The sequence below is a fragment of the Eubalaena glacialis genome, chromosome 6 (genome assembly GCF_028564815.1).
Source record: "Eubalaena glacialis isolate mEubGla1 chromosome 6, mEubGla1.1.hap2.+ XY, whole genome shotgun sequence".
Classification (NCBI taxonomy): Eukaryota; Metazoa; Chordata; class Mammalia; order Artiodactyla; family Balaenidae; genus Eubalaena; species Eubalaena glacialis.
This window is the reverse complement of record NC_083721.1, coordinates 12,430,345-12,442,535: the sequence shown is the minus strand read 5'-3', so window position 1 is coordinate 12,442,535 and position 12,191 is coordinate 12,430,345. Positions and strand designations below refer to the sequence as shown.

The following is a 12,191-nucleotide window of genomic DNA, read 5'->3' as shown; positions in this document are numbered from 1 at the left end:
ACAGCTTTCATCCCTTTCTTCAGCTCTCTCAATGAACCCTGATCACTCCATTCCAAACCACACACACCTCCCCACCTCCACATGCCCGATCCCCTGACCTCTATCTATCTACTTTCGGTTGCACTTACCGTCTTCTAACATGCTATATAACTTACTTATTCGAGTTGTTTATTGTCTGTCTCCTCCACTAGAAAAGAAGGTCCACACAGGTAGGGATATTTGTCTGTTTTATTCATTGATGTATCTTTAGCACTTAGGGTAGGTGCTCTGTAGATATTGGTTAAATATATGAATGAATAATCACCATTTTCATTAAAGAAAAATTTGATTAATCTCTACTTAGACCAACAACTGAAAAATGTGTTTGGTACTGGGAGCCCTAAGAATATGTTCTAAGACCTGAATCTGTATTTTCAGGGAAGAGTCAAACAGCAAAATGAATGAAGTCGGAATTCTTTTCTACTTCCCTGTATAAACTGTTATTCACTTTAGCTAAGAAGAAAGTTGTCATTTTCAAGACTGATGACTATACCATACTATTTCAGCCCATAATTTTATTCTGAAAATCTTTTTTAAAAAGTCACAAAAGAGGACTTCCCTGGTGGCACAGTGGTTAAGAATCCGCCTGCCAATGCAGGGGACACGGGTTCGAGCCCTGGTCCGGGAAGATCCCACATGCCGTGGAGCAACTAAGCCCGTGCACCACAACTACTGAGCCTGCGCTCTACAGCCCGCGAGCCACAACTACTGAAGCCTGCACGCCTAGAGCCCGTGCTCCGCAACAAGAGAAGCCACCGCAATGAGAAGCCCACGCACCGCAACGAAGAGTAGCCCCCCGCTCGCCGCAACTAGAGAAAAGCCCGTGCTCAGCAACAAAGACCCAACGCAGCCAAAAATAAAATAAATAAATAAATAAAATTTTAAAAAGAAAAAAATTCTTTAAAAAAAAAGTCACAAAAGATGGGCAACTACTCAACTTTTAAAGCAAGCATTATTTCTTAAAATAAAACACTTAAGCTTTCAATTTCACTAAAATAATCTGTATTTGTAATAACACTTCAGAACATCAGTTCTCTGCTTGGTCGGGGAACATCCCTGGGGATCCCTAAAACCCATGAGGTCGAAACTGTCTCCCTAATATCGCTAAGAGATTGTCTTTTTCACTGTATTGACATTTGCATGATGGTGCAAAGACAATAAGTAAAAGTGCTGATGTCTTAGCAGGAATCCAGGCACCAAACTACTAGTATTCCTTATAATCTTTACCCCCATGCGCTCACAGTTTTAATAAATGCCATTTCACCTAAGAATATCCTGATGAAGCAGTAAACATTATTAATTCTGTCAAAGCTCAGTCCTTGAGCCCCATCTTTATAGTATTCTGTGTGATGAATGGGCAATACACATCAAGCACTTCTGCTGCATACTGAATGCATACACCATGGTTGTTTCAGAGAAAAGCACCTGATAGTTTGAGTTCAGAGCTGAAATGCCCCTTTTTTCACAGAATATAAGAAAGAACGAGTGACAGACTATGGTTATTCAGATTTAGATTATTTGGCAAACAGTTTTTCAGCCAAGTCTGTGTTTTCAAGGGAAAAAAAACCAGTATCTCTTTCCAATGATAAAATTTATGTTTTTAAGCAAAAATGAGAATCTTGATAAACCTGTATCTGCTACTCTGATCTTGACAGCTTCCACATACTTGAAGAATTTGCTGATGAGTGATGAAATTAACCAATATAATGTTTAATATTGTATAATGAAATGTGTCAAAATTTGGAAGATCTACATAACTCAGTGAACTAATATGTTCCAAATGACCAACACATGATGTTTCAAAATCATGCAAGGGTAAAAGATAGACCAATGTTTTAATATAATTGAGCACAAAAAGGTCATCGCTATGGTTTCAGATTCCACACTGCAACTAACCTTTGGGAAACTATTTGTTAAGTGGTATCAGAGAAGAAATGATCTGAAAAGGCTATTAAGATATTTCGGTTTCCAGCTACACATTTATGTGATTTTCTTCATGTAATTCAACCAAAACAACATATTGCAACAGACTAATGCAGAAGTAGATGTGAGAATACAGCCGTCTTAAGCCAGATTCTAAAGACATTTGCAAAACTATCAATGCCATCCTTCTCAGTAAATTTTTGTTTTGGAAAATAGCTACTTTTCAGGAAGAAAATGTGTTATTTATGTTAACACGTAATGAGTTTATTATCATTGTTATTTTAAAATGAATTAAATGTTTTAAATTTTTCATTTTTAATTTCTAATGTGATACATATCAAGAGATAAAACTCACATAAATAAAAGTTCTTTAAGATTTTCAATACGTTTAAGAGTGTAGAAAGACCTGAAACCAAAAAGTTGGAGAACTGCTATTTTATAGCTCAAAAAGCATCTTCACATATACTCTCAATCTATCCTTGTAACAAGTACTTAGTTATCTGCTCCCCATGTCCGTCAACTAGAAAGTTTCCCTGTGTGTTACCTGGCTGGCTTACCTTGCATTCACAATGTTTCCAGCATTCAACTCTACCATTTCCTCAAAACCAATGGCAAATATATCAGTTGGTTTACTTCTTTTATCTACAATGAAGCATCCAGGAGAGACTTTTAAGAGATGGCCTTAGTTAGATGGCAACTCCCCTACCCCACCAACACAACTAAGATCAACATCAGATCTCATAAAAGTCCATTTTTGTGTTGCAAGTTTAACCAAATTCAAATTAAAGGCAAAACCCCCTGAGGGGGACAAAATTACTTTCCATTTAGTTTCTATTTAGGTGACCTAAGTTTGCCTATCTAAGACTGTTATTCTTGAAGATCCTTAAGTCCTTTCAGAAATCATTTTGAAAGAATTCTTGCTAAAGTTTGTACCATGGAGAGCAGAGAAAGAAGCCGCTTCTCAAAGGCTAAAGTGACTCAAAATGGAGAGGGAAAGAAATTTTTCAGAAAGGGTACAAATAATAAAGTGGTTGAGTAACAGTCTCAAATTAGAGGAAACAGTTGAGAGGGATTTTTTACACTTAAATTTGAAGATTCCTAAGTGGAAACAGTCTAGGAAAATGAGAAGAGTCAGGGGCTCAGACTAACCCCTCTGTTCTAGCCATTAGCTCTCTCATAGCTGACAAGACCAAAAGAGAACAGAGCTGCTTTAGATAAGCAACCCCAGGGTACTTTGGGTGTCCCAAGCATTCAGAAATGAGGATAAATAGCTAGAGAAAGAACTTATAAATACTATGAACAAATACTGAGAAAAAAAAAATTTATTGACTGCTATTATGTGCAAGGCTTATAGACAAATCTTCTCATTAACTACACAAACACCTTATGAGACAGATTATATTTGCCTTTTATTTAAAGACAGGAAACTGAGGCTTTGGAGAACCTAAGCAACTTGCCCAAGTTCACAAATAAAATGCAGTGGCCCAACTGTGGAACCAAACTGCCTGAGTTCAAATCCTGGCTGTGTCACTATTAGCTGAATGACCTTGGGCAGGTCACTTCTCTTACTGTGTCTCAGTTTCTCATCTGTGAAATTGGAATAATAATAGTGACGGTGTATTAGGTCTGTTATAAGGATTAAATGAATAGATGTAAAGTAGTTAGAATTGTAGTATTAGCTGTTATTTTATTATTGTTATTATTACTACTACAACAACAGTTTCAAGTTAGGTTCAATGTAAATGAAAAGGGGCATTTTAATAAAAGTTTAGGAAAAAAAACAAAAAACGTTTAGGGAAATTCCCAGGGTTTAAGGTGTGACTGATTAAAGACAACTAAAAAAGGAAAATCTGCATCTCACAGTATTTCCTATGTACATCACCTTCATAAATAACACTTGGTAAACGTGTACCATTTGAAAAAGGAATTAAAGTTGACTTGAACAAAGAAGGCCTCAAATCCATGATTCTAGTTAAAATCTTAATACAAGCATCCTCAGCTTAATGTTTGGTTCTGGGTATTAAGAGCTTGGTGGCAGAGTACCCAACTGGATGACACGTCTTTACAAGGATGAATCAGTGCTGGTTAGTATAAAGGGCCAACGAATGTCAAAACAAGTCTTGTAAAACTGCTCATGATCCACCCTATTTCTTATCTTAGCAAAAAAGGACTGTATTTGAAAAATAGAACATATTAAATTTGAAAAATTATCAATCATAAAATAAGCTTGCTTTGTATCAGTCTAAAGAATAAAAACAGAACTAGTTTTTCTTATACGTGTAGTTACCTTAAAGATATCAATTTATGTATGGATCCAATTTCCTGAGAATCAAATAACAAAGAAAAGGATTTTTTATTTTACCATGTTTTCTTATGAAGTAGTAGATAAAGGTCTAGGAATACAAAAGACCTAAGATTTGAACAGATTTGATCTATAAGAATGTTGGTCTTCAAATGTATAAATCCCAGTTTCTTCTATAAGGTAACACACACTGTGAAGTGCCACATTTGTTTTCTAGATTAATAAATCACAGTCAGGGTTAATTAATTAAATCCATATTATAAAAAGCCAACCTTGAAACTCCTGGATGCCAGCTAACTTGGGTGCATCAAGAAGCCAGTCAGTGAGGGTCTGATTCTTAAAAGCTATGCTGCGAAACTGCTTCCCGCCATTCACATTCCAGGTGCCCACACATACTCGAATTTTCTTGGGCTTTGAATACTTGTAGAAATTCTCACACATGCTCTTTAGAACTTTAGAAGATGCTAATCGAGAACAAAACACAACAGAATTTTGGCTGCATTTAACCATTTACAAAAAAAAAAATTGATTTTCATGACTGAGAAATGATGGCTGGAAAGTACAATTACCATCGTCAGCACAAAGAAGCATCAGATACATGCATAAGCACAAAAAAGACAGCCTTGAACACAGAGCCCAGCACAATACAATTAACCAACACAACTTTAAAAAAATCATACATTAAGTACAATAGCCCAAGTAAAAAAACTATTACAAAATTAATGCAGCAACAAAAAACATGCAGAACAAACAGTTGTGTTTCACTGAAATGGTACACTATTTTATGAAATACAAAAGCAGAGACTGCACATTTTTAGGAATATAGCAACTGACTTTCATACAGCTTTCACTCGGAGGCTAGTAAAAATATGTTATTTCTCCCCACACAAAAACATTCAAGAACCATTACATTTAGAATTCTCGATACTGACAGGTGGTTTGATGAATAATGGCTCCCTGACAAAAACACAAATTATGGACAATAATGAGAGGATGGAGATGAAGCCATGACTAAATGCCCCCCAGCTCAGAGGAGACACCAAGTCCTTACAAACGTTGTGCAAGGCCCCAAACAACCTGCCCCGCCTTTCTGCCCTCACCTGCCACCCCATCCCTGTTCTCTCACTGCTCAGCCACTGGACCCTCGCAAGAACGGAAGCTCCACGAGGGCAGAAATGTTGGTCTAATATCCCTAGTGACTAGAAGAGCGCCTGGTACATAGTAAGTGCTCAGTAAGTAATGGTTAAATGAATAAATGTTCAATATATTTTGAATCCTCAATCCTTTCCCCGCCTATTTTTTTGACTTCCACCTATCCTTCTTCCTCCTAAACCATGCTTCATTTAGGTTAAGTCAAATCCTTGGCACTTAAATTAATAGAGCCTTAACAGGACTTCAATCTAAAGACAGAGAATATGCCCTTAACGGGCGGTTAACTGGCAAGAGGAAAGGGAAATCACAATGGTGCTCACCTTTCACCACAGGATCTTATTTTATTATGATATTAATTATTATTGTTGGATTCCAAGGTACATACAGCAAGCAGTCTTGTGAGAGAACGAGTGAAAGAGGCAAATAACTTTTTCGGATTAGAGTGAAAATAGTTTGACCTGTGAATCCCATGAAAGGACTGCTGATTTAGATGACAAGCACGTCCCCACTGTTCCCAGGGGCAGACGTGCACATTTCTAGCCCTCTTGCTATTTGATTTGATTACTCATATAGAGGTGTCTGGTGGTAATGAAAGTAGATTGTTTGTTCTGGCCTGTTGGTATGGTTAACTGAAAGCCTGCTGAACCTGGATAAAGAATAATTCTCTATTACTACAGATTATCACTGGTCTTTCTAATTGAAGTCATTGCCATTGTTACTGCTATGAAAACAGCTTCTACAATCCTTTCTACATCAAAACCCAAGTTCTATAATGATTTAACAGCTTAAAATATCCAGCAAGACAAATAATGAATTGTGTGAACAAAAACATGTTGCCACATTGGGTGAGCTACTAAAGTCTGTTTACAAATGGAATAAAAAGTTTACAAAAAATTCCTAGTTTATTCTTAACTGGTTGGCACCTTAATGTGCAGAAAGAAATGAGTCTATGTTCAAACAGATGTCCATCCCTAAATACCATACCATTTCAGAAAATGGATATCGTGACGTAACTCAAAAATATATCCAAGTGCTCTCTTCCTCCATCCTTCTCAAAAAAATTGCCCATAGTTTCTCAAAACACTCAGAACAATAACTAAGTGAAACAAATCTTAAGGGATACCAAATCTTAAGTGAAAGTCTTTTTCAGCTAAATTTCCGGCAAGAGTTTAGCTTTTGCTCATTTCGCCACAGATTCAAGTTTAAAGACAAGATCATAAACCTTGTCCACAGAATGAAGGCGTGAGATTCCTAAGAATAGGAAAGGCAAGAAAAATAATGACCTTTAGGTCTTACACACTTAACTCTTCTAAGTTTGTTAGCAATCTTAATGCTTTTTAAAAGATTTCAGATCATATTTTAGTACACTAAATGCCTTTTAAAATATTATGTGTGAGAAGCACCGTTGAGTAGTCATAAATATCACAGTACTCGGGCATTAATCCAAAAGAGTCACACCTGGGTTTTGTCCAGTAGCCTATAAAGAGTAAGATATAACACTAATAATGTTTGTTCAATGAAATATGAAAGTAAAATTAAAACTAGATGACGTCTATTTAATTGGAATTAAGCATTTGCTACAGGAATACAAAGAGCAGTGCATATTTCCTTCTAAATGAAACACTTAGTTTTCTCAAACTTAAAATTTTTTTCTCAGATTAAAACAAGGTATCAATTTAGCATGTTAGATTCAGAGGGCAAAACAAAGTTTCCATTTATTTGCGGCTTTATTTATATACAACATCAACTTTTTAAAAAAATAGAGAAGTTGCTTTTATTTACAGATTGATTTTCTATACTGTACCTGACTGTAATGTCTGTTCAGAAACTATGGATGCATCAAGAAGAAAACAAAGAATCATTAGTAAAACAGCAAGTTACAGCTGAAGTCTAGAATGTTATGACAAAACATTCTCAGACGGCCTCATTTCTTTCTTTTGATTTAGTTTGATGAGTCAATTTTTTTCTGATGGCTGTAGGACACCAAAGATAAAAATAAATGACAATGACTGATGCAAACCTTCTGCATCTAAGAAAAATCCTATGGGGACTCTGTGATGTCCAGAGTTTCACAATCAAAAGGTTGTAGGCCTGCTTTCCAGGCTACTCCCGTATGTAAGTCTATGTGTGTGCACGTGCATATACTTGTGAGGGAGAATATGAACCTGAAAACCTAAGAGGCTGGAGGACTTTGAAATACTGAAGATACTGCCCTAACATACACCTTGTAGTATTCCTTCTGGGACTCACCAGTTGATAAGTACAATCAGTTCAGTTATAACAAAACACATACATTCCAGCAAAATCACCATGCTAGGCAAAATGGTGCAAATTCCCACAGGCACAGGGCTTATGGCAAAAATGGGGTTCGGGCACAACATTCAAACACTTCGTCAATGACGTGCCAAGAAAGATAGGAACCTAATATAAAAACGATAGCAGAACTTTCCGCATGTTAAATGGTTAAGGAATGTATGAATACGTCTAAAATATGGCACTTCATTTTGACAAAGACCTGAGGTTTGCTCATAGAAATGCGCAGCAGGAGGCCTGTGCTTGTGAGTAATTGTGAATCCTGGGAGAAGGGGTCTCTGCAATTGGACGGTAAGTTGTAACACCAGATATGGATGGATCTGGCTCATCATACGTCTGGTGAACGGAGGGAGAGAGATGTCTCTGGTGTACGCACATGTGTATGTGTGTTGTGTATATTTCTACCCAACTCAGTTCTGCTGGGTGCAGCTTTCTGCATTTCCCTAGCATTATTACCAGTGAAATCATGCATAAACTACTGCAGAATTGGCATTATACTCAAAATGTTCCCTGATATAGCATCCATGTTGGAACAAAATTCCCATTCTCAGAATAAGCGTTAGAGCAGAACTGACTGTACTTTTTTTAAGGGTATATTTTTCATATAGTAAAATGTGCAGGAAACCAAAAAAACTGATGATCAGGTCTGGGAATTACTCAGGTCCCTCACTTCTTCTCTTTCCTTCAATGGCTTACTTTCAGTTGTTGCTGATAAATGCCTCCATATCAAAGTAGGCACAGGTGGAAAGAGGTGATAAGATGCAAATCAGTCACCGTCTACTGCTGGAAGCCAGGAAGAAAGCCTGACGTTAAAAGCAGTAGCTAAGATCAGATTCTGGTTTTCAGAGCTTTAGTAGACTTCAGTCCCCAGCCTACTCACAGACCCCTGAGGAGCTGACTGTAATGAACTACCTTCAGCGCCATGCAGAATTCTGAAAGAATCCATGATAACGTACTTGACCAAGTAATGATCCAAGAGTACATTATTTGATGAAGAACAATTTCTCCTACTTGAACAGGGAAAATTGAAAGGTTTGGTTTGGGGGGGGTGGGTAACAGAAGAAATAAAAATGTTCAGAGTGCTACAGTGTTAAAATAGAAAAAAATATGAAATTAAGGAAGTCTATTAAGTTCTACAGTGTATATTGAGTTTTCCCACGATACTGCTTAATATACGCTCACTGATATGAGCTCAAATTCTTTTGATTTTAATGAAAGACACAGTGAAAGATAAACAGCCATTCTGAAAGCCACATATTTATGTCAAATATTAAAATTGGGAATGATAGTGTCCAATAATAAGCAACGTTTTAAAATTATTAATATGATTTAATGCTCATTCAAACAATAGCATTTAAAAGGTAGGACCAAGTTATAGAAACTTTTGGGGTGGTGATTAGCAAAATAACCAACAAAGGTATTGTTTTTTTCAATAAAGCAATGTTTTCTACTTAACTATTGAATACTCTACTGAAAGTACTAGCTGAATACTTTATGAATTCCTGCCTTATATAAAGTTAGCAATACTTAAACCATTTCCCTCCTCAATCATAATCTATAAAAGAAAACATGCATGGGCCTTGGTTTTAGCTTAATAATTCCGCTAATGATATAGACATTTTAGGAGAGATAAACTTCCTTTGGAGAATGCAATTTTAGAAAATTACATGGATAGAAACTCCTTCCAAAACTATTTTAATCAACTCAATCTAAAAAGTATTTATGTAAATAAGTTTACATTCACCTCTTGGACTTTTAGAAGGAATATAAACAATATAAAGTAAAATATAAAGTAAGTACGCATACCACGCAAACTTCCAGTAGTTAAAAGGGCTCGAGCTTTGTCAGCTAAATCACTATTTAAAGTATTTCCCAGTAGCAAAACATCAATGGCCTCTTGCTTGGAGCTGTCAAAGAAGTTATTCTGAATTGTTCTGCTAACAGAACGAGCACCATCTTTTAACTTTCCAGCCTGTTGGGGAAAAAAGCATGGACTTTTCATTCTAAATTGTTTTTATTCAATAGGTATTCTTAAACTTTAAATAAGTTTTATATGACTTTACTGTAATAAAAAGGACCTAATTATTCTATTTTGAATATCAAACCATCACATTAAAATGCCTCAAGATGTCACTGTTTCTTTTCCTCTTTTGGATAACAGCTCTGCACAAAGAGACAGAAGAAGCTCTGTGCCACAACTGCATCCACTAATGATATCTAGAGCCTTAAAAGTTTAAAATTGTTTACTATAAAGGAAATAAACTGAAATGTACTTATTCAAGACAAGGAAATTACTTCTTACATAGTAACTTTTAGACGTGGGGATGGATGGGATAGGTGGGGAGAAGCAGGGGAGATAAAGGAGGATACACTGCACTTGCATGTTCTCAGAAAAACTTCAAAGTACTCTAATAGTAGAAAAATAAAATTGAAATTGCTCCCAATAACTTATATTAGTTAAAACTAAAACTGAATATGAGAACGAAGGTCTAGGCTGTAACACGTAAACTACAGTTTGTATATTTTAGGTCACTTTGCCTATGTAAATATAAGTAATAAAAATAAATATATGCCAATTCCTACAGTGAGAGAGCCGATTATAACTTCTAATGAACATATATTTTACTCAGGTGTGTTAGCTACCATAAAGATATTTTAATCTTACAGATTTTGATGATTGTTTTAAAACAAAAACAAACTCTTGCCTTTTAGAAAAAGAACTTTAGTTTGCAATATGTAATTTTTATTCCTTAAAGAAATAACAGGAATTTGAGGCTTAAAATGTTATTTCCTTCCATAAAACATATGCAAATGACATTATTTGAAAAGAGACTCACCATTCACATTATCAGGCAATTAATCAAAAGGAACCCAGAGAAAGGAAAAGAAAGAGCAGTTCAGATGTTAGATTTTAGTTAAATTCAGACTAGAATATTTAATACATAAAATTTCATATCTATTTTGTTAGAGATAAAAGACCATTGAAAATATATGTAACCTCTGTACATAGATAGTCAACTACAGAAACAAAAAGGCAGAACATAAAAGAATATTTTAAGCAATAGTTGTAGAGAATCAGGTTTAAAAGCAAGAATTATGTTCTTTATTCAAAAGGAATACATGAAAGTTTAACAGTCTCGGGTTTTCAAAAATAGGGACCATTTAAGAAGTAAATATTTGTAAATGTCAATACAAATTACTTCTGTGAGTTTAACAAAAGGAACTTTTGCAGGTAAGGCCAATACCTCTGAACAGAGGCATGACACTTTATGAGACACAGAAAAGGAGGAAGATTTGGAAATTAAAAGGCTTTGTGATGATGAACTTCAGCTGCTATATTGAAGCGGCTAAATAAGAAACTATAAAAGTGGTAAATGTCCCTGTTTCTATTTCTGGGATAATTTGAGAAATTGTAGGGATTTAGAACATTAATAAATTCAATGGAGGCCAGGAGCCATAAAAGGTCAATATTTAAGTATATAAAATAATGAAAAATATCTCAAGTATGCACCCAAAGTCCCTCAGTAAGGGCCAAACACTAAAGGAGAAAGTGGTCTGTAGATAAAAGTAATGATGAGGCACAGACTTATAATTATGTCCATATTTCACACTTCCTTTGCACATTTTGATAGCCTCCTTTCCAAGGTAAGAAAAGAAAAAGAATAAAAACTTAAGCCCTAATAGCATTCGGTTCACAGTGGGTGTGGCATAAATTGCCCATTGATTTATTGGTCCATCCAGCATTTATCAAACATCTATCCAACAGAATGCAATGTGTCAAGTGCTGGGGAAACAAGTCAAATGAGACAAGACTCTTTATTGGGAAGACTGTGATTTGCGGGGGGAGGGGAGCTTTTGTTTTGTTGTTTTACTTTTTTAAATTTTTAAAAAAAAATTTTTTGGCCGCGCCACACAGCAAGCATGTGGGATCTTAGTTCCCCAACCAGGGATCAAACCCATGCCCCCGGCACTGGAAGTGTGGAATCTTAACCACTGGACACCCAGGGAAGTCTCTGATTTTTTTTTAAAGAAAACATATTTGGGGGAATTCCCTAGCGGTCCAGTGGTTAGGACTCCGTGCTTCCACTGCAGGGGCCTGGGTTCGATCCCTAGACCAGGAAACCAAGATCCTGCATGCCGTGCTGCGCGGCCACATACACACACACACACACACAAAACCAAAGGTTTAAAAAAAACATATTTTTAATCAAATTAATATGAAAAGTAAAACAGATATTATGCAGGTGAAAAATCATTTAAAAAAAGGTGAGGAACACATATCTAAGCCTAGTGGATTATCACTAAACAACTGAATATGTCATATATACATGTCCCTCAAACCTAGGGAAATAACTATCTGTTCAATCATTACTATCCACTATAGAAGGAAGTGTTAAAGAGGACATAAAAGCATGACAAAGCAGAATTCTAAAACAGATATCTTATAAAAACCAAACAATTT

General features: G+C 35.8%; 1 protein-coding gene across 1 annotated transcript in view; it reads right to left on the bottom strand.

The window, feature by feature from the left end:
- The window catches only part of SYNJ1 (synaptojanin 1), an 83,981-nt gene that overhangs the window by 30,932 nt on the left and 40,858 nt on the right, over positions 1-12,191 (bottom strand). Inside the window, exons 12-14 of the mRNA XM_061193992.1 lie at positions 9,536-9,701; positions 4,537-4,728; positions 2,520-2,604 (exon numbers count right to left, since the gene is read on the bottom strand). Coding sequence (XP_061049975.1) covers positions 2,520-2,604; positions 4,537-4,728; positions 9,536-9,701 — 443 coding nt within the window. The remainder of the gene's footprint in view (positions 1-2,519; positions 2,605-4,536; positions 4,729-9,535; positions 9,702-12,191) is intronic.